At 51.6% G+C, this 26170-nt stretch overlaps 1 protein-coding gene and 1 pseudogene across 4 annotated transcripts in view; both read right to left on the bottom strand.

Annotated features, from left to right (window-relative positions):
- Positions 1 to 319: 319 nt before the first annotated feature.
- Positions 320 to 4847, bottom strand: LOC116813779 (large ribosomal subunit protein uL11-like; annotated as a pseudogene).
- Positions 4848 to 7211: 2364 nt separating this feature from the next.
- FBLIM1 (filamin binding LIM protein 1) overlaps positions 7212 to 26170 on the bottom strand; it is a 29526-nt gene continuing 10567 nt past the window's right edge. For 3 of the 4 annotated variants that reach the window (XM_032759023.2, XM_032759024.2, XM_032759025.1), the window contains exons 4-7: positions 25701 to 25894; positions 24644 to 24746; positions 22374 to 22543; positions 17606 to 18019 (exon numbers count right to left, since the gene is read on the bottom strand). In XM_032759023.2, the coding sequence (XP_032614914.1) occupies positions 17606 to 18019; positions 22374 to 22543; positions 24644 to 24746; positions 25701 to 25894 (881 nt within the window). Of the gene's footprint in view, positions 9526 to 15066; positions 15185 to 17605; positions 18020 to 22373; positions 22544 to 24643; positions 24747 to 25700; positions 25895 to 26170 lie in introns of those variants that run through there. The other variant, XM_032759026.2, reaches the window with a different exon arrangement.

Below are 26170 nucleotides of genomic sequence, written 5' to 3'. Positions count from 1 at the left end.
ATCACTCACTTTCTAGTTTTTTGTTTTGTTTTGTTTTTGAGACACGGTCTCGCTCTGTGGCCCAGGCTGGAGTGCAGTGGTGTGGTGCGATCTCAGCTTACTGCAACCTCTGCATCCCAGGCTCAGGTGAATCTCCCAACTCAGTTTCCCAAGTAGCTGAGACCACAGGTGCTCACCACCACGCCCGCCTGATTTTTCTATTTTTAGTAGAGATGGAGTTTCTCCACGTTGCCCAGGCTGGACACTCTTTCTTTTTCTTTTCTTTATTTTCCACCGGTTGTCAAGTGACCGTTTATTGAAATATTTTCCTTTCTGCTTCTTAACTGGCTGGGCATTCCACAGCACCACTGTTGATGTCATCTATGATTTCATGAGGGTAGCGGCCATCAACATTACAGCCCACCGACTGGGCAGTCCCCAGGATCTCTTTAATGGTTCCAGAGAGTTCCCTGGCTAAAGATCGGTGCCGCATGAGTCAAGCAATGTTGACGATCTCATTAAAAGTGATATTCCCACTGTGTTTAATGTTTTTCTGTTTCTTTCCGTCTCTTAGTGGTTCCCTGAGGGCTTTGATGATCAGGGCAGAGGCAGAAGGCACCACCTCAATCTGGGCCTGTTGTTCTGAATGGTCAGTTTCACTGTAATCCTCAGGCCCTTCCGGTAACCCGTTGCCTTGGCAATGTCATCACCAACCTTTTTTGGAGACAGACCCAGGGGGCCGATCTTGGGGGCCAGCGCAGAAATGGCACCGACTTCACCTCCAGTGCACCTCAGGTATATGACTTTGATCTCGCTGGGGTCAAACTTACGGCATGGTGGAGGCGGCTGGTGTGGGATGAACCCGGATTCGGGACAACCGAAGAAAGTTGCACCCTGGTCTCCTTCTCTCTCTCTCTCTTTTTTTTTTTTTTTTGAGACAGAGTCTTTTTCTGAGAGCGAGTCTAGCTCTCTTGCCCAGGCTGGAGTGCAGTGGCATGATCTTGGCTTACTGCAACCTCCGCCTTCCAGGTTCAAGCGATTCTCCTGTCTCAGCCTCCTGAATATCTGGGACTACAGGCACACGCCACCATGCCCGGCTAATTTTTGTATTTTTAGTAGAGACGAGGGTCTCACCATATTGGTCAGGCTGATCTCGAACTCCTGACCCCAGGTGATCCACCGGCCTCTGCCTCCCAAAGTGCTGGGATTACAGGCGTAAGCCACTGTGCCTGGCCCAGGCTGGACACTTTCTAGTTTTGCAATCTGTTCTCTCCTCTCAGCCTCACTGCAACCATGCGTGGTGGGTGGGCCGGAATGACCATTCCCCTCTTGCAGTTTGGACAAGTTGAGGACCCGGGTGAGCCCTGAAATCATTCATGCCCGGGCTCCCCGTTCGCCAGCCCATGCTGCCCTCTAGTGGTTGTGTGCGCACCTGCCTTTAAGGAGTCCAGGACAGCCGGGACAACCAGCTCATCTGCAGACAGCAGTGGCCAGCCTTCCCAGGCTGTTTCTGTTTCTTTCTGTCTCTTAGTGGTTCCCTGAGGGCTTTGATGATCAGGGCAGAGGCAGAAGGCACCACCTCAATCTGGGCCTGTCTGTTCTGAATGGTCAGTTTCACTGTAATCCTCAGGCCCTTCTGGTAACCCGTTGCCTTGGCAATGTCATCACCAACCTTTTTTGGAGACAGACCCAGGGGGCCGATCTTGGGGACCCTAGGCAGGGACCGTCTCCCTCAGGGCCCCTCCAGCACTGCATGCCTTCACCAGCTCCTCTTCCTGTCTCGCAGCATCTGGTTTAGATGCATAGATAGATGTATTATATACGTATATTTTAATTGTGCTAAAATACATGTAAAATTTACCATCGCAACTAACTGTACAGTTTCATGGCATTAAGTACATTCACACTGTTGGGCAACCATCACCACCATACATCTCCAGAACTATTTTTTTTTTTTTTTAAGACAGAGTCTTACACTGTCACCCAGGCTGGAGCGCAGTGGTGCGATCTTGGCTCACGACAACCTCTGCCTCCTGGGTTCAAGTGATTCTCCCAAGTCAGCCTCCCAAGTAGCTGGGACTACAGGTGCCCGACACCCCACCTGGCTAGTATTTTATTCTATTTTATTTTTGAGATGGACTCTTGCTCTGTCACCCAGGCTGGAGTGCAGTGGCGCCACCTCAGCTCACTACAAGCTCCGCCTCCTGGGTTCAGACCATTCTCCTGCCTCAGCCTCCCGAGTAGCTGGGACTACAGGCGCCCGCCACCACACCCGGCTAATTTTTTGTATTTTTAGTGGAGACAGGGTTTCACCCTATTAGTCAGGATGGTCTCAATCTCCTGACCTCGTGATCTGCCCGCCTCGGCCTCCCAAAGAGCTGGGATTACAGGCGTGAGCCACCACGCCCGGTCCCCACCTGGCTAATTTCTGTATTTTTAGAGAGACAAGGTTTCACCGTGTTGGCCAGGCTGGTCTCGAACTCTGGCCAGCTTTTTTTTTTTTTTTTTTGACAGGGTCGGTCTCTGTCACCCAGGCTGGAGTGCGACTTCGACCTCCCAGGCTCAGATGACCCTCTTACCTTAACCACTAGAGTAGCTGGAACTACAGGCGCATGCCACCATGCCTGGCTAATTTTTTGAAGAGTCAGGGTTTTGCCATGTTGCCCAGGCTGATCTTGAATTCCTGGGCCCCAGCGATTCGCCTGCCTTGGCCTCCCAAAGTGCTAGGGTTACAGGTGTGAGCCACTGCGCCCGGCCTCCAGAACGCTATTCTCCTTCCCAAACTGAAACTCTGCCCCCATTAAACAATAAGCTCCTCATTCCTATCTTCCCCCAGTTCCTGGAAACCTCTGTTCTACGCTGTCTTTATGAATCTGACTAGATACTCATAAAAGTGGAATCATACAGTGTCTGTCCTTTTGTGTCTGCCTATTTCACTGAGCACAATGTTGTCAAGGTATATTCACATTGTGGCATGTGTCGGAATGCCATCCTTTTTTTTTTTTTGAGATGGAGTCTCGCTTTGTTGCCCAGGCCAGAGTGCAGAGGCACGATCTCAGCTTACCACAACCTCTGCCTCCTGGGTTCAAATGATTCTTCTCCTTCAGCCTCCCCAGTAGCTGGGACTACAGGTGTGCGCCACCATACCTGGCTAATTTTTGTATTTTTAGTAGAGACGGGGTTTTACCATGTTGGGCAGGCTGGTCTTGAACTCCTGACCTCGTGATCCACCTGCCTCAGCCTCCCAAAGTGCTGGGATTACAGGCGTGAGCCACCACGCACGGCCTTTTTTTTTTTTTTTTTAGACGGAGATCTCGCTCTGTCACCCAGGCTGGAGTGTAATGGCACGATCTTGGCTCACTGCAACCTTCGCCTCCCGGGTTCAAGCGATTCTCCTGCCACAGCCTCCTGAGTATCTGGGATTACAGGCGTGCGCTACCACAGCTGGCTAATGGCTAATTTTTGTATTTTTAGTAGAGATGGGATTTCACCATTTTGGCCAGGCTGGTCTCGAACTCCTGACCTCAAGTGATCCACCTGCCTCGGCCTCCCAAAGTGCTGGGATTACAGATGTGAGCCACTACACCCAGCCTGCCATCCTTTTTAAGGTTGAAGAATCTTCCATTGTCTGGAGAGACCACATCTTGTCATCCGTTCTTCTGTTCATGGACACTTGGTTCCTTCCCCCTTTTGGCTATTGTGAGTAATGCTGCTATGAACATGGGTGCACAAATATCTCTTTGAATCTAAAGAATATATTTTATCTCTGCCAGTGAGTGTACCCAAAGGGAAGGGAAATCATCTTTGCCTGGGGTGTTCTGATTGTGCCTACACATGGCAGGCGCCCTCCAAGTGAGAGCAGAGAAAAGGATGAAAAGAGGAATGAAAAGAGGAATGAAGGTTGGTTGGGAGGGTGGGGGTGGAGGAGGTGAATACACACTATTGAGTGCTCCCTAGAAGCATCCCCTTATGGAATGATTTTTATGCAGGCAGCCCGAAAGGCAGAGGCATCTCCTAGAATTTCATCCAGGTAATGCCCCTCCAAATACACTCAAACAGAAGCATGCTAGGACATGAGGAATTACAAGGCTATACACACACACACACACACACACACATACATACATATATACACATATACATACACACATATACATATACACACACACACACATATATATATGGTTTTTTTGTTGTTTGTTTTGTTTTTTTTTTTGAGACGGAGTTTCGCTCTTGTTGCCCAGGCTGGAGTGTAGTGCCGTGATCTTGGCTCACTGCAACCTCTGCCTCCCAGATTCAAGCGATTCTCCTGTCTCAGCCTCCCGAGTAGCTGGGATTACAGGTGTGCGCTACCACACCCGGCTAATTTTGTATTTTTAGTAGAGACAGGGTTTCTCCATGTTGGTCAGGCTGGTCTCAAACTCCCAACCTCAGATGATCCGCCCTCCTCAGCCTCCCAAAGTGCTGGGATTATAGGCGTGAGCCACCGCGTCTGGCCTAAGAAGGTTAAAGTCAAAAGCAACACCACTCAGCAGCTGTCCTGAACACACATCTCAGGGCCACCCACACAAATGAGAATGTCCCCTGTGCAGCTGCTGCTGCGTCGCCCCCAATCACAGCTGTAGATATAAAGGGATCGAGTCACTGAACCATACAATCACCCCGCTTTCTGACAGCACATCCAGAGCAAACCCACACTTCCTTAAATCTTTCTCCAAATCTGATACCAGCACTAACACCGCTTTTGGAGATGCCCTGGCTTCCCCGCGCTGTGTGGCCTCCCTTGCCACAGCAAGCATAATAAACCCAAATTTGTTGACTGCAGGCGTGTTCCTGGTGGTCTGATCGACAGGCATCAATGTGACCATGGAGGGAGTGACGGCTAGAGAATTTCAGGGTTCACAAGATGAAGCCAGTGACTCATGAGCTAAGCTGAAATCTCTCAGCCTGATACTTCCCTTTCTATCACAGCAACCCTCCATGATAGATTAGAACTGTTCCAACTTGGCTGGGCATGGTGACTCACGCCTGTAATCCCAGCTATTTGGGAGGCCAAGGTGGGAGGATTGCTTGAGCCCAGGAATTTGAGGCCAGCCTGAGCAACATAGTGGGACTCCATCTCTATTTATTTATTTATTTATTTATTTATTTATTTATTTATTTAGAGATGGAGTTTTGCTTTTGTTGCCTAGGCTGGAGTGCAATGGCGCAATCTCAGCTCACTGCAACCTCCACCTCCCAAGTACAAGGGATTCTCCTGTCCCAGCCTGTCAAGTAGCTCATATTACAGGCATGTGCCACCAGGCCCGGCTAACTTTTTTGTATTTAGTAGAGATGGGGTTTCATCATGTTAGTCAGGCTGGTCACAAACTCCTGACCTCAGGCGATCTACCCGCCTCGGCCTCCCAAAGTGCTGGGATTACAGGCATGTGCCACTATGCCCGGCCTCTATTTTTTTTTTTTTTTTTGAGACTGAGTCTCACTCTGTCACCAGGCTGGAATGCTATGGCGCAATCTCGGCTCACTGCAACCCTCCGCCTCTCAGGTTTAAGCGATTCTCTTGCCTCAGTCTCCTGAGTACCTGGGATTACAGGTGCGCACCAACACACCCAGCTAATTTTTTTGTATTTTTAGTAGAGTCGGGGTTTCACCATGTTGGCCAGGATGACCTTGATCTCTTGACCTCGTTATCCGCCCGCCTTGGCCTCCCAAAGTGTGAAAATTACAGGCATGAGCCACCACACCCGGCCTCTATTTTTATAATAAATATATATATATATATATATATATTTTTTTTTTTTTTGAGACGGAGTCTTACTCTATCACCCAGGCTGGAGTGCAGTGGCGCAATCTCAGCTCACTGCAAGCTCTGCCGCCCAGGTTCAGCCGATTCTCCTACCTCAGCCTCCCAAGTAGCTGGGATAACAGGCGCCTGCCACCTCGCCTGGCTAATTTTTGTATTTTTAGTAGAGACAGGGTTTCACCATGTTGACCAGGCTGGTCTTGAACTCCTGACCTTGTGATCCGCCTGCCTCGGCCTCCCAAAGTGCTGGGATTACAGGCGTGAGTGAGCCATTGCGCTCAGCCAATAAATAAAAATTTTTTTAATTGCTCCAGATGAGAACATCAAGGCTGAGGATTACTAACTTGTCCACGCTATTGAGTACAGAGATAGGTCTGAGATCTGGGTGGCCTGTCACCAAGCCAGTGCTCCTTCAGGCCACCAACTCTCTCTGGGCCTGTGCTCACCAAGTGAGCCCAGGGGCCAGTGTGCAAGCTTGAAGAGGGAGAGCAGCCTGGTTCTGTGCAGGGAGCATGCCCTGGGGGTGAGTGGGTTTTTTTTATTTTTGAGACGGAGTATCACTCTGTCACCCAGGCTGGAGCGCAGTGGCACAATCATGGCTCACTGCAGCCTCGACCTCCTGGGCTCAGGCGATCCTCTTACCTCAGCCTCCCAGGTAGCTGGGACTACAGGTGCACACCACTGTGCCTGGCTCATTTTTCATAGAGATGGGGTTTTGCCATGTTGACACAGCTGGTCTCAAACTCCTGAGCTCAAGCCCTCCACCCATCTCGGCTTCCCAAAGTGCTGGCCCTGCACCCAGCCTGACTGTTGATTCTTAATTTTTTGAATCAGTCTATCACCCAGGCTGGAGTGCGGTGTTGTAATCTCAGCTCACTGCAACCTCTGCCTCCCAGGTTCAAGAGATTCTCCTGCCTCAGCCTCCCAAGTAGCTGGCACTAGAGGCATGCACCACCATGCCCAGCAAATTTTTGTATTTTTAGTAGAGGCGGTGTTTCACCATGTTGGCCAGGCTGGTCTGAGACTCCTGGCCTCAAGTGACCCGCCCTCCTCAGCTTCCCAAAGTGCTGGGATTACAGGCATTGGCCACCACGCCCAGCATGAGTGTTAATTCTTAAAGCATTTGGTAGCCCTACTGAGGCCCCTGCAGCCAACCCCATCAGTGGTGGCCTATGTCCAGGAGAAGCACACCTGTGAGTTGGCCGGCCCCAGTCTCTGGTGCTGGGCATGAGGCAGGAATGAGCACCTCTGTCTGCTGAGCTGAGCCCCAGCACTCTTCAGACACTCCCGCCACAGCGAGCAGATGCCCAGCAAACATCTTCCCAGGGCTACTACCAAAGGCCAGCGTTTACCTGTGTGAGAGCTTACACACAACATGGAAGAGCTTCTAACACTTACGCATTTATTTTCATGTATAAGAAGAAAAAACGTTAACTAGCACGTGAACATGACTGCATGGATACACGGCTCAGCACGAGGCTAAAGTCAGAAGTGAGTGAAAACAAAATAGCATGTTGATTTCAGTGAAGTAACAGAACAGGAGGCCTTTGTTTATAACAATTGTGGAGGTGGTCTGTGAACGCAGAAGTTCGGGACTCCCTGCTCTAGGCTCAGGGCGAGACGCTGTGGTCTGGGCTGAAGCCCCTGGGGTTCTACAGAGAAGCCTGCCCAGTGCACGGCCCCTGTGGCACTCTCGTGGGAGTCTGTGGGACAGGCTCTCACACGTGGGAGTGTGAGAGACCCCAGGGAGGAAAGCACATTCTGTTTAACTTGTCCATGTCCTACAAAATGTCTTACAAGTGATGAAGCAACAAGGATGACTCTCCTTCAAAGGGAACAAGAATCTTCCAAGTGTGGTCTTGAGGACGCAGGGGTTACAAGACAGGCTGGGCTGCAGGGCCCAAGTGGGACTTGAGGTCATAACCAGGGGACTGAAGGGACACCTGTCCTGGCACCTTACTGGAGAAGTGCTTGTTTGTGTTTGGGGGAGACGGGGTGCATGGCCTAAGTCAAGGATGAAGGAGGAATGCTCAGCCCCTGCACCCTGTTCCCAGCATGTACCAGGCTCTCACCCCACGCCTGCTGACTCACCACATAACCCAGGAGAAGGTGCCAGAAGGCAGGTGGGGGTATGTTGACATCCCGGGGTGTCTGCGGACCACCCTCTCCTCCTGGGCCTGGGCCCTGGCCCCACACATTCCAGAGCGGGGAAGTCCATGGCTGTGCCCCCACTGGGTCCCATTCCTGTACATGTGCGAACCAAGGGGAGGTGTTTGCTATTATGCTCCCCACTAAATCTAAAGAATGTTAGTTCCCATCATTTCAACCTCAACATTTTCAAAAAGCACTTTTTTTTTTTTGGAGACAAGAGTCTCGCTGTGTCTCCCAGGCTGGAGTGCAGTGGGGCCATGTCAGCTCACTGCAACCTCTGCCTCCCAGGTTCAAGCAATTCTCCTGCCTCAGCTCTCAAGTAGCTGGGGTTATAGGCACGCACCACCACACCCAGGCTAATTTTTGTATTTTTAGTAGAAACGGGGTTTTGCCGTGTTGGCCAGGTTGGTCTCAAACTCCTGACCTTAAGTGATCTGCCTGCCTTGGCCTCCCAAAGTGCTGAGATTACAGGCATGAGCCACCACGTCCAGCCTAAAAGGCACTTTTTTTTTTTTTTTTGAGACGGAGTTTCCCGCTTGTCGCCCAGGCTAGAATGCAATGGTGCAATCTCACTGCAAACTCTGTCTTCCAGATTCAAGCGATTCTCCTGCCTCAGCTTTCCCCAGTAGCTGGGATTACAGGCACCTGCTACCATGCCCAGCTAATTTTTCTATTTTTAGTAGAGACAGGGTTTCTTTTTTTTTTTTTTGGGACGGAGTCTCACTCTGTCGCCCAGGCTGGAGTGCAGTGGCGCAATCTCGGCTCACTGCAAGCTCCGCCTCCCGGGTTCACGCCATTCTCCTGCCTCAGCCTCTCCGAGTAGCTGGGACTACAGGCGCCCGCCACCACGGCCGGCTAATTTTTTTGTATTTTTAGTAGAGACGGGGTTTCACCGTGGTCTCGATCTCCTGACCTCGTGATCCGCCCGCCTCGGCCTCCCAGAGTGCTGGGATTACAAGCGTGAGCCACTGCGCCCGGCAAGACAGGGTTTCACCATGTTGGCCAGGCTGGTCTTGAACTCCTGACCTCAGGTGATCCACCCACCAAAGTGCTGGGATTACAAGCGTGAGCCACCACGCCCAGCCTCTAAAAAGCACTTTTTAAGAGACCTTGGAGTTTTTCCTCAAACAGCTCAACCCGGCAAGCCAGGCTGGTCCCAGCACCCCTACCAGACAGCTAGTCAATGAGAGGGGTCCAACTTCCCCCAGCTTTTCCCTGGAAGTGGGGCAGGGCCAGCAGGGAATTCTGGGGGTGAAGCTCATGGTCCAGGAGCCTTCTGGCGCCCAGAGGGTAGAGGAGGAGTGGAAGGCCTGGGGGTGCTCAGCCCCACTGTATCCTGGACAGGCTGGGCCAACTTGCAGGCTGGTCCCTGTGGAGGCTCAGAAGGAAAGTGTGCAAGAGCAGGTCAGGAAGGGAAACCAAGTCAGGGAAGGGCCCCAGCCGGGGCTAGTGGTCTGTTCACTGCCCAGCGGGCACTCTCAGCAGCACCCTGCAGCACTCCGCTTCACGTGGCACAGCTTGCAGAAGAGACGGTTGTTCAGGGGGTAGCAGCCTTGGTCTGTGGGCTCGACAGACAGGAGGATCCTGCAGTCCTGGGGAGACAAAGACACATGCGGACCCGCCCTGGGCCTGGGCGCTGCCTCCACAGGGGAGGGACTCACTTGGCATCTGCCGAATAAACCAACTGCACGAGTGGATGCACTCCCTAAGCGGGAGGAAGGAGGCTGCTCACTGCTGCCTCCCAACACCAGGGCCAGGTCTCCATAAGGGAAGATGAGACACAGACACACACGGAGGCTTTAATCCACGTGGAGGCGCCGGTGAGGACAGACATTCACCGTCAGGAGAACTAAGGACACCTGGGGAAGTCCCCGAGGGTTCAGGGAAAGTTGGGGCTAGAAAAGCCTTAATAGTCCCTTTATTATTTTTTAAAATTTGTTTTTATAATTTATTTTGAGACAGTCTTGCTCTGTCGCCCAGGCTGGAGTGCAGTGGTACAATCTCAGCTCACTGCAACCTCTGCTTCCCAGGTTCAAGCGATTCTCCTGCCTCCCAGGTAGCTGGGATTACAGGCGTGTGCCAACACACCCAGCTAATTTTTGTATTTTTAGTAGACAGGGTTTTGCCATGTTGGTCAGGCTGGTCTCAAACCTCCTGACCTCAAGTGATCCACCCACCTTGGCTTCCCATGCTGGGATTACAGGTGTAAGCCACTGCGCCCAGCCTCAATAACCCCTTTAGAACATAAGTTCTGGGCGGGCATGGTGGTTCACGCCTATAATCCCAGCACTTTGGGAGGCCGAGGCGGGCGGATCACAAGGTCAGGAGATCGAGACCATCCTGGCTAACACAGTGAAACCCCGTCTCTACTAAAAATACAAAAAATTAGCCGGGCAAGGTGGCGGGCGCCTGTAGTCCCAGCTACGCGGGAGGCTGAGGCAGGAGAATGGCGTGAACCCGGGAGGCAGAGCTTGCAGTGAGCCGAGATCGCGCCACTGCACTCCAGCCTGGATGACAGAGCAAGACTCCGTGTCAAAAAAAAAAAAAAAAAGGAACATAAGTTCTACGAGACAGGAACCCTGTTTACGGCCAAGTCCCCATCCCAGCACAGGCTATGGGTATCTGTTGATGAGTGCCTGAATCTAGCCCAGTCCTTTCATTTCACAGGTGGGATACCAAGGTCCAGGGAGGAGTGGGCCCTGCCCCAGGTCACACAGCTGGTTCTGGAGCTGGGACCAGACTGGGTCTCCAGGCTCTGGCTCCAGGGGCCTTTCTGTGACTCCACGGCCCACACAGCTTCAACACCAGCACAAACATTAATATTTTCTATTTTTCAAATCACCAAAGGATTTCAGAATGAGGAACACGAGACTCGGGGCCCAAACTCTACCAACGTCACTGTTCTGCCCCAGAAACCTCACCTGGGCACATGCTAGAGAATAACAGAGGAGACAATTTGTGTGCAGATACTTGGTTCTGGGCACCCTTTGGAAGCTGCACTGATCCCACAAGAGTCCTTATAGGGGGCCGGACGCAGTGGCTCATGCCTGTAAGCCCAGCACTTTGGGAGGCTGAGGCGGGCGGATCACGAGGTCAGGAGATCGAGACCATCCTGGCTAACACGGTGAAACCCTGTCTCTACTAAAAATACAAAAAATTAGCTGGGCATGGTGGCGGGCGCCTGTAGTCCCAGCTACTCAGGAGGCTGAGGCAGGAGAATGGCGCGAACCCGGGAGGCGGAGCTTGCAGTGAGCCGAGATCGCGCCACTGCACTCCAGCCTGGGCGACAGAGTGAGACTCTGTCTAAAAAAAAAAAAAAAAAAATGTGGGGCCCCTTGTTCAGAATTAAGAATTTTGGCTGGGTGTGGTGGCTCACGCCACCCAGCACTTTGGGAGGCCAAGGTGGGCAGACTTGAGATCAGGAGTTCAACACCAGCCTGGCCAACATGGCAAAACCCTGTCTCTACTAAAAATACAAAAAATTACCCGGGCATGGTGGTGTGAGCCTGTCATTCCAGCTACTCGGGAGGCTGAGGCAAGAGAATTGCTTGAACCTGAGAGGCAGAGGTTGCAGTGAGCCGAGATAGCACCACTGTACTCCAGCTTGGGTAACAAAGTGAGACTCAGTCTCTAAAATAAAAAAAAAAATTAAGAATTTCAGGCTGTGCATAGTGGCTCATGCATGTGATTCAGCACTTTGGGAGGCCAAGGTGAGAGGATCACTTGAGCCCAGGAGTTCAAGACCAGCCTGGGTAAATTTTTTTTTTTTTTAGACGGAGTCTCGCTCTGTCGCCCAGGCTGGAGTGCAGTGGCGCAGTCTCGGCTCACTGCAAGCTCTACCTCCCGGGTTCATGCCATTCTCCTGCCTCAGCCTCTCCAAGTAGCTGGGACTACAGGCGCCCGCCACCACGCCCGGCTAATTTTTTGTATTTTTAGTAGAGACGGGGTTTCACCGTGGTCTCGATCTCCTGACCTCGTGATCCGCCCGCCTCGGCCTCCCAAAGTGCTGGGATTACAAGCGTGAGCCACCGCGCCCGGCCAGCCTGGGTAAATTTTTGTAGAGAAGTCATCTCTACAAAAATTTTAAAAATAAGAAAATTAGTTGGGTGTGGTGGTGCGCACCTGTACTTCCAGCTACTCAGGATGCTAAGGTGAGAGAACTGCTTGAGCCCAAAAGTTCAAGACTACAATGAGCTATGATCACACTACTGCACTCCAGCCTGACTCCAGTCTCTGTCTCTATTAAAAACAAACAAACAAAAATCAAGAATTTAAAGACAGCAATAGCAGAACTTTAAAGCTAGCATAGGACCCTTCTGATCGCCAAGCCACATGTGACGACTCCTGGGCCCTTCTTCCTGGGACAACTGCACCAGCTTCTAATCCGCTCACCCATCTCAACCTGACCTCTCTCTGCAGCCTAAAGTCCAGACTCTCTAGCCTGGCACTGTAGCCCTTTCCTTCTCTCTGGCCTAACCATTAACCATAACCCCAGCCCTCTACACTCCAGTCACATCTACAAACTTCCACTTCTCTCCAGGCACAGTGGCTCACGCCTGTAATCCCAGCACTCCGGGAGGCTGAGGCAGGTGGATCACTTGAGGTCAGGAGTTCAAGACCAGCCTGGCCAACGTGGTGAAATCCCATCTCTACTAAATACAAAAATTAGCCAGGTGTGGTGGCACACGCCTGTAGTCCCAGCTGCTCGGGAGGCTGAGGCAGGAGAACCGCATGAACCCAGGAGGTGGAGGTTGCAGTGAGCTGAGATTGCACTACTGCACTCCAGCCTGGGTGACAGAGTGAGATGCCATCTCAAAAATAAATAAATAAATAAATAAATAAAAAGTTTAAAAAGACAATTTTAAGTGAAAAATAACATTCAAAGATTGATCACCGGCATGGTCAGTTGTAATCCAGATTGGAGGCCGAGGGGGATCAGTAGGCGTCGAGACCAGGTGAAACCCCGTCTCTATAAAATACAAAAATTAGCCAGGGTGGTGGCGGAGCCTGTAGTCCACTATTGAGGGTGAGGCAGAGAATGGTGAACCGGAGGGAGTTGCAGTGACCTGTCCATGATCCAGCCTGGGAACAGACCAAGATCCGTCCCAAATAAATAAATAAAAATGTAATAAAAACGATTTAAAAGAGACAATTTTTAAGTGAAAAAGTAACATTCAAAAGAGTTGATCAGCCGGGCACGGTGGCTCACGCTTGTAATCCCAGCACTTGGGAGGCCGAGGCGGGCGGATCACGAGGTCAGGAGATCAAGACCACGGTGAAACCCCGTCTCTACTAGAAATACAAAAATTAGCTGGGCATGGTGGTGGGCACCTGTAATCCCAGCTACTCAGGAGGCTTAGGCAGGGAGAATTGCTTGAACCAGGGAGCTGGAGGTTGCAGTAAGCCAAGATCATGCCACTGCACTCTAGCCTGGGAGACAGAGTGAGACTGTCTCAAAAAAAAAAAAAAAAAAGGCTGGGCACGGTGGCTCACGCCTGTAATCCCAGCACTTTGGGAAGCTGAGGTGGGCAGATCACCTGAGGTCAGGAGTTTGAGACCAGCCTGACCAACATGGAGAAACCACGTCTTTACTAAAAATACAAAACATTAGCTGGGCGTGATGGTGCATGCCTGTAATCCCAATTACTCGGGAGGCTGAGGCAGGAGAATCGCTTGAACTCAGGAGGTGGAGGTTGCAGTGAGCTGAGATCACGCCATTGCACTCCAGCCTGGGCAACACGAGTGAAACCCCATCTCAAAAAAAAGAAAAAAAAAAAAAAAAAGAAAGAAAAAGAAGCTTCCACTTCCTCTGATTCTTCAGGCTTGCTCGTGTTACCATGGATTTTTGCAGCTCTTTTCACCTTTCTGGACTTCTTCTCCCTTCTATGAATATCTGGCAAACTCCTACTCATCCTGCAAGGCCCAGTCAAGCATTGCCTCCTACATGAGTGCCTTTGATTCTACCACCCTGGTTAGACCATCACTGCCTTCTTTATCCCAAAGCTGATTTATTTTTTATTTTTATTTATTTATTTTTAAGACGGGGTTTCACCATGTTGTCCAGGCTGGTCTCGAGCTCCTGAGCTCAAGTAATGCACCCATCTCAGCTTCCTAAAGTGCTGGGATTGCAGGTGTGAGCCACTGCACCAGGCCCCCAAAGCTGATTTCTACATTCTCTTGCCCAGCATCTGGAAAAGGCACTGTGGTATGGATCTATCCAGCATCCTCTTCTCCCTTCCTCCAGTTGTAACAACCCCTCTTTTTTATATGGTTCTGCCTCCCTGGCCCCAGGGGTTATCAATCCTAGCACCCCAGCCACAGTGACTGGCCCCGAATGAGCATGTGATCCTAGCTGGGGTGATCAGAGGCCTTCTAGGGACTGTCTGGCTTCCCTGGAGGGGGTGTGCTCTCTCTTTCCCCTAGGGTTTCTAAGCTGGGGAGATGCAAACCTGGGCCACCTATGCCCATGCACTGTGCCCCACCTCCCCACAGAGAAGGCCAGCCCACAGGCAGAGAAAATGAAGCAAACACACAAACAAGGGAGAGCCAATAGATGGAAAGAGGCTGGGCATGGTGCCTCATGCCTGTAATCCCAGCTCTTTGGGAGGCGGAGGTGGGCGGATCACCTGAGGTCAGGAGTTGGAGACCAGCCTGTTCAACCTGGTGAAACCCCGTCTCTACTAAAAATACAAAAATTAGCCAGGTGTGGTGGTGCGCGCCTATAATCCCAGCTATTCGGGTGGCTGAGGCAGGAGAATTGCTGAACCCTGGAGGTGGAGGTTGCAGTGAGCTGAGATCCAGCCTGGCAAAAAGAGTAAGACTGTGTCAAAAAAAAAAAAAAAAAAAGATGGAGAGAGTCCTGATGCCATCACTCAATACCATCAGTGATCCCAGCACCATGAGCCAACAGATTCCCTTCTCTGGAGAAAGCAACTTGAATTTGGTTTCTTATTAACGCAAAGAGTTGATAATAGACTATAGTTGTATTTCCAGTATCTTTTGTTTCTCCTACTAGATAGTGAGCAATTTGAGAGCACAGCCCCCACTCTGACCTGCCCTCATGTCCAAGCAACCCAGCTAAGAGCCTGGTACGCAGCAATGGAATGTTATTAAACCACCTGGGCTCCACTCACCTCACACCTGTAGCAATTTTCATGGAAGTTTCTTCCCATGCATTCGATTTTGAAGGCATCTTTCCCATCCCGAGGGATGATGGGATTTTCACAGATGCTGCAGACGGGGGCGAATTTCCTAGAAGCAAAGGAACCCATGCTTGGGAGGCGTTCATGCCACAACCACAGAAATTAATTAGCTGTCAGAACTCGGGCTGGCTGGTGTTCACCTCCTGAGCAATTTCAGTCCCGTTGCTATGGGACTGCACTGGCAGCTATAAGCAGAGATGTCTGTTTCTTCCTGGCAGGAGCAGGTGGAGAGACCTGTGTAATGAGACCTGGTTTCCCAGCATCACTGGAGATTGTCTGAATTGAGAACTGTGTTCAGTGGGGCTGGGACACATCTCATCTGTCTTTTTTTTTTTGAGATTGAGTTTTTTTGCTCTTGTCACCCAGGCTGGAGTGCAATGACGCAATCTCAGCTCACTGCAACCTCCACCTCCCAGGTTCAAGTGATTCTCCTGCCTCAGCCTCCTGAGTAGCTGGGACTATAGGCAGGCACCACCACGCCCAGCTAATTTTTGCATTTTTAGTAGAGACGGGGTTTCACCATGTTGGTCAGGCTGGTCTTGAACTCCTGAGCTCGTGATCTGCCCACCTTGGCCTCCCAAAGTGCTGGGATTACAGGCGTGAGCCACCATGCCCAGCCAGTACGTCTTTCTTTCTTAAGAGGCACATCTGTCTCTCCCCTTGAGTGGTGAGCAACTCATGGGCAGGGATTGAGTCCAACAGATATCTGTGTGTCCCCACTGCATCATTCAGCTCCACGGGCAGACCCCGAGGTCTGGGCTTTCAGAGCAGGGCCTCAAAGTCAGGTCCTTGGGGATGTGCATACTTACCAAGAGCTTCAATACTAACCTGTGGAGAGACTTTGGGTACTTAGCTGCTGTGTGCTTTGGGTGGTAAAACAGAACCCTTAATCGTACCTGCCTGTGACATTATATGTATTTTTTAGTTTTTTGTTTTGTTTTGTTTGGGATGGAGTCTAGCTCTGCTGCCCAGGCTGGGGTGCAGTGGTGCGATCTCGGCTCACTGCAACCTCTGCCTTGGCCTCCCAAAGTGCTGGGATTACAGGCGTGAGCCACCGGGCCCAGCCCCATGTGTGTTTTTTACATATGTTTTTGTCTATAGATCCTGCTGGGCTCATAACTCCCACAGCACTTGTTATAACATTGGGCAGTTCAGGCCTTAGAAAACAGAATTTCAGGCCGGGCGCGGTGGCTCAGGCTTGTAATCCCAGCACTTTGGGAGGCCAAGGCGGGCAGATCACGAGGTCAGGAGATCGAGACCACGGTGAAACCCCGTCTCTACTAAAAATACAAAAAATTAGCCGGGCGTGGTGGCGGGCGCCTGTAGTCCCAGCTACTCGGAGAGGCTGAGGCAGGAGAATGGCGTAAACCCGGGAGGCGGAGCTTGCAGTGAGCCGAGATAGCGCCACTGCACTCCTGCCGGCTGGGCAGAAAAACGGGAAGCTGATTCAAAAAAAAAAAAAAAAAAGAAAACAGAATTTCTCCCTAACCTTTTGCCTGTTCCTTTTTCTCCCCAAGGCAGGAATCTTCTCCCACCTTTCTTGCTGGGAACTGGCCATAAAGAAATTCTCTGGCCTGCCTTATCTGACTGTGAGTCATAAGCCCTTCATTCATTCCAGGGAGAATCCTGCCCTCCATCCTAGAGGAAGAAAAGCTGCACGGAGAGACCAAGATGACTCTGGACAGGCCCTGCTGGGTTTCCTTCTCAGTTTATTAGCTTCCACCATACCCTTTTCCTCCAGTCGAATTTCTACCGGGTGGTCAAGCATGCCTATCCAATGACGTCTCCATAGAAGGCCCAAGAGGACAGGGTTCGGGAGCTTTCAGGTGGCTGAACATGCAGGGGTTCTTGGAGGGTGGCACACTTGGGGAGGGAGGGCATGGAAGCTCCTTGCTCCTTCCCCTAGACCTCATCCTAGGCATCTCTTCACATGTCTGTCTGTATCGCTGTAATATCCTTTTTTTTTTTTTTTTGAGACAGAGTCTCACTCTGTCACCCAGGCTGGAGTGTAGTGGTGCGATCTTGGCTCACTGCAAACTCCACCTCCCAGGTTCAAGTGATTCTTCTGCCTCAGCCTCCCAGGTAGCTGGGACTACAGGCACACACCACCATGCTCAGCTAATTTTTGTATTTTTTGTAGAGATGGGGTTTTACCATATTGGCCAGGCTGGCCTCAAACTCCTGACCTCATAATCTGCCCACCTTGGCCTCCCAAAGTGCTGGGATTACAGGTGTGAGCCACTGTGTCCAGCCCTGTAATATTCTTTTTTTTTTTTTTTTTTGAGACAGAGTCTCACTCTGTCGCCGAGGCTGGAGTGCAGTGGCACAATCTCGGCCCACTGCAAGCTCCGCCTCCCGGGTTCACGCCATTCTCCTGCCTCAGCCTCCCGAGTAGCTGGGACTACAGGCGCCAGCCACCGCGCTCGGCTAATTTTTTTTGTATTTTTAGTAGAGACGGGGTTTCACCGTGTTAGCCAGGATGGTCTCGATCTCCTGACCACATGATCCACCCGCCTCGGCCTCCCAAAGTGCTGGGATTACAGGCGTGAGCCACCACGCCCGGCCCAGCCCTGTAATATTCTTTATAATAAACCAGAAGACAGGAAACTCTGGCCCAGCACCCAGGACTCAGGCTCAGCTCCTTCATCCTGCTTGGGTCTCGCCCTGTCCCTGCAACCCACCTGGTGCACAAACCCCTCTCGTACCTGTAGAAGTCGTCCAGGCAGTACACCTCGTTCTGGCTGCCCAGGGCAAAGCTCTCATCTCCAATGCACCGGGCGCAGGTCACACACGTGAAGCAGGAGGGGTGGAAGGCCTGGCCCAGGGCCCTGATGATGTGGTCCCGGACCACCTCGCCACACTTGCCGCACCTCTCCAGTGTGTCCTGGGACAGAGGCCACTGCCAGAGCCATCCACGACACACCCACCCCAACCCACGAGGGTCGTCTCTTCTGAGAGGCTGCCCTCAGGGGCCCAGGAACTGGGAAGTACAGAAGAGGCCTGCAGACAACCTGTAACTATCGCCCAAAACCTCCACCATTGCTTTTAACAAATTGAGCTTAGCCTTGTATCCTTGGCTTTCAGCAAGGAATACTGCCCTGATGCCCTGATGCTATGGCTGCATTTCTTGTTACTGGGATATGTTTATGGCCAGGGTCCACACAGCTCATAGGAGAAACCTTGCCTAAACCTCAGGGTCAGGAAAAGGAATTCTCAGGAGAATTGGGTGCTTTCATCATACAGACAAGAAGCCTTGAAATTCTTTCCCTTTTCCATTTGGCCACTTGGAAGCTCAGAGCCAAATTCCACATTTCACGTTTAGAAACCATTATAGGGCTTTTTTGTTGTTATTTCGTTCTTGTTTTGTTTTGGGACAGTCTCACTCTGTTACTGAGGCTGGAGTGCAGTGCCCCAATCTCAGCTCACTGCATCCTCTACCTGAGGTTCAAGTGATTCTCCTGCCTCAGCCTCCTGAGTAGCTGGGACTACAGGTGCGCGCCACCACGCCCGGCTAATTTTTTGTATTTTTTGTAGACACGGTGTTTCACCATGTTGGCCAGGCTGGTTTCGAACTCCTGACCTCAAGTGATCAACCCACCTTAGCCTCCCAAAGTGCTGGGATTACAGGCTTGAGCCACCGTGTCTGGCTTCCTCACACATTTTGGGTAGTAACATTCCCTTTGATCTCGTCTCACTTTCTATTTTGATTTTCCTTCTGTTTGGATGTCTTTATTTTACATATCATAGTATTATTGCAGTCTTTAAAAAATTGTTTTATTGTGGGAAGAACACTTAGCATGAGAGCTACCTTTTTTTTTTTTTTCTGAGATGGAGTTTCGCTCTTGTCACCCAGGCTAAAGTGCAATGGTGCCATCTTGGCTCACCACAACCTCGTTTCCCGGGTTAAAGCAATTCTCCTGCCTCAGCCTCCCAAGTAGCTGGGATTACAGACATGCGCCACCACACCTGGCTAATTTTTTGTATTTTTAGTAGAGACGGGGTTTCTCCATGTTGGTCAGGCTGGTCTCAAACTCCTGACCTCAGGTGATCCGCCTGCCTCGGCCTCCCAAAGTGCTGGGATTACAGGCATGAGTCACCGTGCCCAGGCTTTTTCTTGTTTTTGAGATGGAGTCCTGCTCTGTCGCCCAGACTGGAGTGCAGTGGTTTGATCTTGACTCACTGCAGCCTCTGCCTCCTGGGTTCAAGTGATTCTCCTGCCTCAGCCTCCCAAGTAGCTGGGATTACAGGCATGCACCATCATGCCTGGCTAGTTTTTGTATTTTTAGTAGAGACAGGGTTTTTCCATTTTGGTCAGGCTGGTCTCAAACTCCTAACCTCAGGTGATCTGCCTGCCTTGGCCTGGCATGAGCCACGGCACCCGGCCAGTTAATATAATTTTATATGATGCCTTTAAGAAGAAATGTGCCAGGCAAGGTGGCTTACGCCTGTAATCTCTGGACTTTGGGAGGCCGAGGCAGGCGGATCTCCTGAGGTCAGGAGTTCCAGACAAGCCTGGCCAACATGGTGAACCCCCGTCTCTACTAAAAATACAAAAAATAGCCGGGCATGGTGGTGGGCACCTGTAATCCCAGCTACTTGAGAGGCTGAGGCGGGAGAATAGTGTGGAATTTTTCAGTGCACCCATGTTATTGTGGTCTATAGGTATATATACATTCTTTTTAAAAACATATATACATATATATTTTTTTTTAGACAGAGTCTCGCTCTGTCGCCCAGGCTGGAGTGCGGTGGTGCAATCTCTGCTCACTGCAACCTCTGCCTCCCAGGTTCAAGCGATTCTCCTGCCTCAGCCTCCCGAATAGCTGGGACTACAGGCACGCCCCACCATGCCCAGCTAATTTTTGTATTTTTAGTAGAGACGGGGTTTCACCATGTTGGCCAAGATGGTCTCAATCTCATGACCTCGTGATCCGCCCCCCTCAGCCTCCCAAAGTGCTGGAATTACAGGCGTGAGCCACCGTGCCCAGCCTAAAAACATATTTTAATAAAAAATAACTATTATAAAATAGAGATGGAGTCTTGCTATGTTGCCCAGGCTGGTCTCGAACTCCTGACCTCAAGTAATCCCCCCACCTCAGCCTCCCAAAGTGCTGAGATTGCAGGTGTCAGCCACCACGCCTGGCTGGTATACATGCATTCATAGAAGCTGCCTCAAATTCCTTCTGGAATGAGGAGCAATGACAAAGAGATTCCCGAGGCAGGGCAGTGGGCCTCCCTCTAGCCTTTCCACCAGCCTTTCCACCTTTTCTCCTGGACATGCTGTCTCTCCTTCCTGGCTGTGCTCCTGTGCATTTTACCTTGACCCCACCTGGACACATGTGGGGGCACCTCCCACTCCCACCCTACCTCTCATGGGCACGGCCCTTCTCTCCCCAGCACACTGCTCAAGTCTTCCTCCTGGCTGCTTCCAGCTGGACACCCCTCCTCCCCCAGTGTCTCACCCCTGAGGGACACTCCCCCATTATGGGGTCACAGGGACACAGCAGGGAGGGCCTGGTTCCTCTCTCCTCCCACAGTGCCTCACTGGTGGTGAGCCTGGGATTGGATTGTTTGGATTCTTCTGGAGAGTCTCAGCTCCAAATACTCTAACCCTTCAATCAGCTGTTTTCAAACTTTTATATGCATGAGAATCACTTGAGACACTGATTCAAAATGCTGATTTCCAGGTGTTCCTCATTCATAAGCACAAAGAGTGGCCTACACATCCCCAGGGGATGCGGCTGTGGGTGGTCACCACACTCAACATGCCACCACAAACCATCCAAGAGTTAGAAATTCTAGTATGCTGGCATCCCAGCTGGCTCTCCCTAATTGCACTTGGCACGTGGAAGCAACACAGATTTCCGTGAGATCAAACATTGGAACGCTGTGGCTCTAGGGGAGATAGTGGCAAGACTGATGGCAGGCTCCAGAGCCAGACGGGGGTGGAGTAGAATCCCAGCTCCTTGGCCATCTCGTGTGACCTCATGTGGTAGCTAAGAGATGCCCCCAAAGATATCCGGTCCTTATCTCTGGACCCCGAATGTTACCTTGCCCAGCAAAAGAGGCTTTCAGATGGGATAAGCTAAGGATCTTAAGATGGGGGAGATTATCCTGATTATCCAGGTGGGTCCTAAATGCCATCACAAGTGTCCCTGTAACTTGACACAGAGGTGGCAATAGGGCCGCTGAAGTGGGATGCTACAGTGCTGGCGTTGAAGGCAGAGGAAGGAGTCAAGGAGAATGCAGCTTTAGAAACTGCAAAAGGGGCCGGGCGTGGTGGCTCACACCTGTAACCCCAGCACTTTGGGATGCCAAGGGGGTGGATTCCTTGAGGTCAGGAGTGAGACCAGCCTGGCCGACACGGTGAAACCCCATCTCTACTAAAAATACAAAAATTAGTCGGGCGTGGTGGCAGGCACCTGTAGTCCCAGCTACTCAGGAGGCTGAGACATGGGAATCGCTTCAACCCGGGAGGCAGAGGTTGCAGTGATCCGAGATTGCACGACTGTACTCCAGCCTGGGTGACAGAACGAGCCTCCATCTCAAAAAAAAAAAGAGGCTGGGCACAGTGGCTCATGCCTGTAATCCCAGCACTTTGGGAGGCCAAGGTGGGTGGCTCACGAGGTCAGGAGTTCAAGACCAGCTTGGCCAAAATGGTGAAACCCCATCTCTACCAAAAACACAAAAATTAGCCAGGTGTGGTGTCAGGTGCCTATAATCCCAGCTACTCGGGAGGCTGAGGCAGGAGAATCCCTTGAACCTGGGTGGCAGAGGTTGCAGTGAGCTGAGATCGTGCCACTGCACTCCAGCCTGGGCAAACAAGTGAGACTCTGTTTCCCGGCCCGCGCCCCCCCCCACGAAAAAAAGAAGAAGAAGAAAAAAAAGAAACTGCAAAAGGCAGAGAGGCAGAGATGTGGATTCTCCCTCAAGCCTCCAGACAGCACACCACATTGGTTTTGGCCCAGTGAAGCTGATTTTGGACTTTTGACCTCCAGAACCGGGACAGAATAAACGTGTATTGCTAGAAGCCACCAAGGTTGTCGTGATCTCTTACAGGCAGCCCTAGGAAACTAATCGCCTTCACTGGGCTCCTTCTTTCTGAGCCTCAGTTTCCTCATCTGTGAAAGGGGTCAGTAGTGCCTACTTCCCAGGATTGTGTGGGGAATGAAATAGTGCAACATATTCTAAGTGCTCAGCTCAGTGCCTGGCACCCAGAGGTCTGCTGCAGGGGTTACCTGGTAGCAGGGTTCGCAGAGGGGTCGCCCATCCTTCTGGTAGAAGCTCTGCCCCGCCAGCTGGCGGCGGCAGGTGCGGCACGTGAAGCACTGGGCATGGTACTGCCTCTTCATGGCCTCCACAGCCAGCTCTCGGGGGGACACAGTCTTGTGGCAGAAGGCACAGATGTCTGGGGTAGGGGAGACACAGGCCATCACTAGCCCAGCCTGTGAGGACTGTACCCAGGCACCACCCAGAACATGCTTAGGGTACCCGAGGCTCTGTCTTAAATCTGCAAATTCCTCAAATGACAAATACAGAGGGTCGTGAGGAGCATTAAAAAGGAATCTGAGTCAGGCATGATGGCTCACGCCTGTAATGCCAGCACTTTGGGAGGCCAAGGTGAGCGGATCACTTGAGGCCAGGAGTTCAAGACCAGTCTGGCCAACGTGGTGAAACCCCAACACTACTAAAAATACAAAAATTAGCCAGGCATAGTGGCATGCCCCTGTAGTCCCAGCTACTCATGGGGCTGAGGTGGGAGAATTACTTGAACCTAGGAGGCAGAGGTTGTAGTGAGCCGAGACTGTGCCACTGCACTCCAGCCTGGGTAACAGAGCAAGATTCTGTTTCAGGAAAAACAAAACAAAAAAAAAGAGCCCGGCGCGGTGACTCACACCTGTAATCCCAGCACTTTGGGAGGCCAAGTGGGCGGATCATGAGGTCAAGAGGGCGGATCATGAGGTCAAGAGATTGAGGCCATCTGGCCAACATGGTGAAACCCCATCTCTACTAAAAATACAAAAATTAGCTGGGCGTGGTGGTGGGCGCCTGTAGTCCCAGCACTCAGGAGGCTGAGGCAGGAGAATCGCTTGAACGCAGGAGGCGGAGGTTGCAATGAGCCGAGATCATGCCACTGCACTCCAGCCTGGTGACAGAGTAAGACTCTCTCTAAAAAAATAAAAATAAAAATAAATAAAATAAATAAATAAGGAATTCTGGACAGCAGTTTGAGGACAAAGGGATTGTTGGCTGCCTTGACTTCCCAAAGTGCTGGGATTACAGTCATGAGCCACCACACCCAGTCAGGAGCCACTGTTTATTTATTTTATTTTATTTTTTTATTTTTTTTTAGATGGAAGCTCACTCTGTCACGCAGGCTGGAGAGCAGCAGTGCAATCTCAGCTCACTGCAACCTCCGCCTCCCGGGTTCAAGCGATTCTCCTGCCTCAGCCTCCCGAGTAGCTGGGATTACAGGCACACACTGCCACGCCCAGCTAATTTTCGTATTTTTAGTAGAGACAGCGTTTCACCATGTTGGCCAGGCTGATCTCGAACTCCTGACCTCAGGTGATCCACCTGCCTCAGCCTCCCAAAATGCTGGGATTATAGGCGTGAGCCACTGCGCCCAGCCAGTAGCCACTTTATATTCTGATCTGTGACCAGCTCTGAGATGTACAAAGGAAAGAAAGTGAACAGCAGAAGGGCCTAGTTTGCTACTTATGGAAAAATGGGGGGAGGGAGCAGGTGGGCACATATTTTTATTTGCTCGTATGTGCATAGTGCCTTTGGCAGGATACACAAGAGCTCAACGACGGAGGACGCCCATCTGGAAGGAAATCGGGTGGTAAGGGGATGGGACAGGTTGCAGGCTTCTCACTGTGTCCTCATTCATGCTGTCTATTGTGCACCGTGTGAGGGCATTAGGTAGTCAGAAAATAAAATAGTGAGAAAAAATTCAAGACATTTTTGCTATCGTAGCAAACTGTGCAGACTAACTTTTTTTTTTTTTTTTTTTTTGAGACAGAGTTTTGCTCTGTCACCCAGGCTGGAGTGCAGTGGCACTATCTCGGCTCATGAAAGCTCTGCCTCCCGGGTTCACGCCATTCTCCTGTCTCAGTCTCCCGAGTAGCTGGGACTACAGGTGCCCGCCACCACGCCCAGCTAACTTTTTGTATTTTTAGTAGAGACGGGGTTTCACTGTGATAGCCAGGATGGTCTCGATCTCCTGACCTCGTGATCCGCCCACCTCAGTCTCCCAAAGTGCTGGGATTACAGGCCTGAGCCACCGCGCCCAGCCGCAGACTAACATTTTAAATAGAATTTAGGTATAAAGAGAAAAAGGCTAAAGCAATACAAATTAAATGGATGCCCAACTACAAAGCCCATCATTGTAACGTGAGCTGGGGTGGGGATGGGAAGGGGGGTCCTCACTCTCCTGGTTTCTACCTGGAAGCCCATGCTGGCCCCATGAGATCACCCCAGAGTCCTCCCAGCCCTGTGCACCTACCTGTGGATGCCCCTTTCTCAACAGATTCTGCTGGGGGAGGTGGCAGCTCTTCCTCCACGGGCCTGAGGGGACCGGGCTGGACTGAAGATCCCTCCACTGGGGCCTGTGGGGATGCAGACGGGGAGTCATCCAGTGGGACCCCATGCAGCCCTCCCAGCTCTGTTCCTCATCTGGGTGATAACAGGTACAATTAGCCGCATTGTACCGAGAAGGAAACCGAGGCCCAGGGAAGCAAGGGAACTACCTAAGTCTCTCAGCAGGAAGGTCACAGTGGCAGCTGACTGGGGTCCCTCGATCAGCCACTGCTCCTTGTCCTACTTAGAAGGACTCTCCTGCAACCAGGCTTCCCCACAGATGCTGGACTGAAGTGGACTAAGCCCTTGGCCTGTGACGCCCCCCATTTCTACATGGCCTCTGTTAAGGGCCCAGGGTTAAAAAACAGGTTCCTGGCCAGGTGTAGTGGCTCAAACCCGTAATTCCAGCACTTTGGGAGGCCGAGCCGTGTGGATCACGTGAGGTGAGTAGTTTGAGACCAGCCTGACCAACATGGTGAAACCCTGTCTCTATAAAGGTACAATAAATTAGCCAGGCATGGTGCGGGTGCCCGTAATCCCAGCTACTCAGGAGACTGTGGCAGGACAATCACTTGAACCTGGGAGGTGGAGGCTACAGTGAGCCAAGGTCATGCCATTGCACTCCAGCCTGGGTGACAGAGCGAGACTCCATCGCAAAAACAAACAATCAAACAAAAATCCAGGTTTCCTATGCAGCCTAAGGGATTTAGGTCGGACTCAGGGAAACGTCTTCCTCAGAGCTGAAGCGGGTGTCTGCAGCGCGTGAAGCAGGGAGGCAGTGGCAGCCCTCTCCAGAGACCCTGAAACACTTAACCAATTTTCACCTGCCTGAATAGGGACTTCTGAGAGCTTCAAAGAGGGACTGCCCCTGAGCAGAAGAATGCACCAAAGTCCAGGTTTAGAACCCCCGAATGCCCAGACTCCCCGTCCCCCAACCAAGGGGACCAAGGGATTGCGGGTGGCCGGGGGGCGGGGGGCAGTACCTGTGGTGGAGGCAGGGGCGGGGGTGGGGACAGGTGCAGCTGCTCTAAGTCTGCAATGAGTGAGGCCCCCGTTGGAGCAGGAGCCTCCTCTTCAGAAGGCAGAAGCACCGGAGGGGGTGGTGGAGGGGGAGGGAGGAGGTCCAGGTCAGGAAGCACGTCCTCACCATCCAGGACTGGAGGAGGGGGTGGGCATCCTGCAATGGGGGAGGAGAGAGGGCTGGTCAGAGCCTCCCAGGTGGACCTGGGAGGGTTTTACTTACCTACATGGCCATACGGAGGGTAGCTGAGGGCTCAGGTCGGGATCACCCTGGCCTGGGTTCCACGTCTAACTCTGCCACTGATTTGCTGTGTGTTCTTAGGCAAGAAAATCTCAGGCCAGGCAGGGTGGCTCGTGCCTATAATCTCAGCACTTTGGGAGGCCAAGGTAGGCAGTTCGCTTGAACCCAGAAGTTCAAGAGCAGCCTGGGCAA

Source organism: Hylobates moloch, unplaced genomic scaffold (genome assembly GCF_009828535.3).
Source record: "Hylobates moloch isolate HMO894 unplaced genomic scaffold, HMol_V3 SCAFFOLD_9, whole genome shotgun sequence".
Classification (NCBI taxonomy): domain Eukaryota; kingdom Metazoa; phylum Chordata; class Mammalia; order Primates; family Hylobatidae; genus Hylobates; species Hylobates moloch.
The sequence above is the reverse complement of the archived record's forward strand: the minus strand, read 5'-3'. Positions and strand labels throughout refer to the sequence as shown.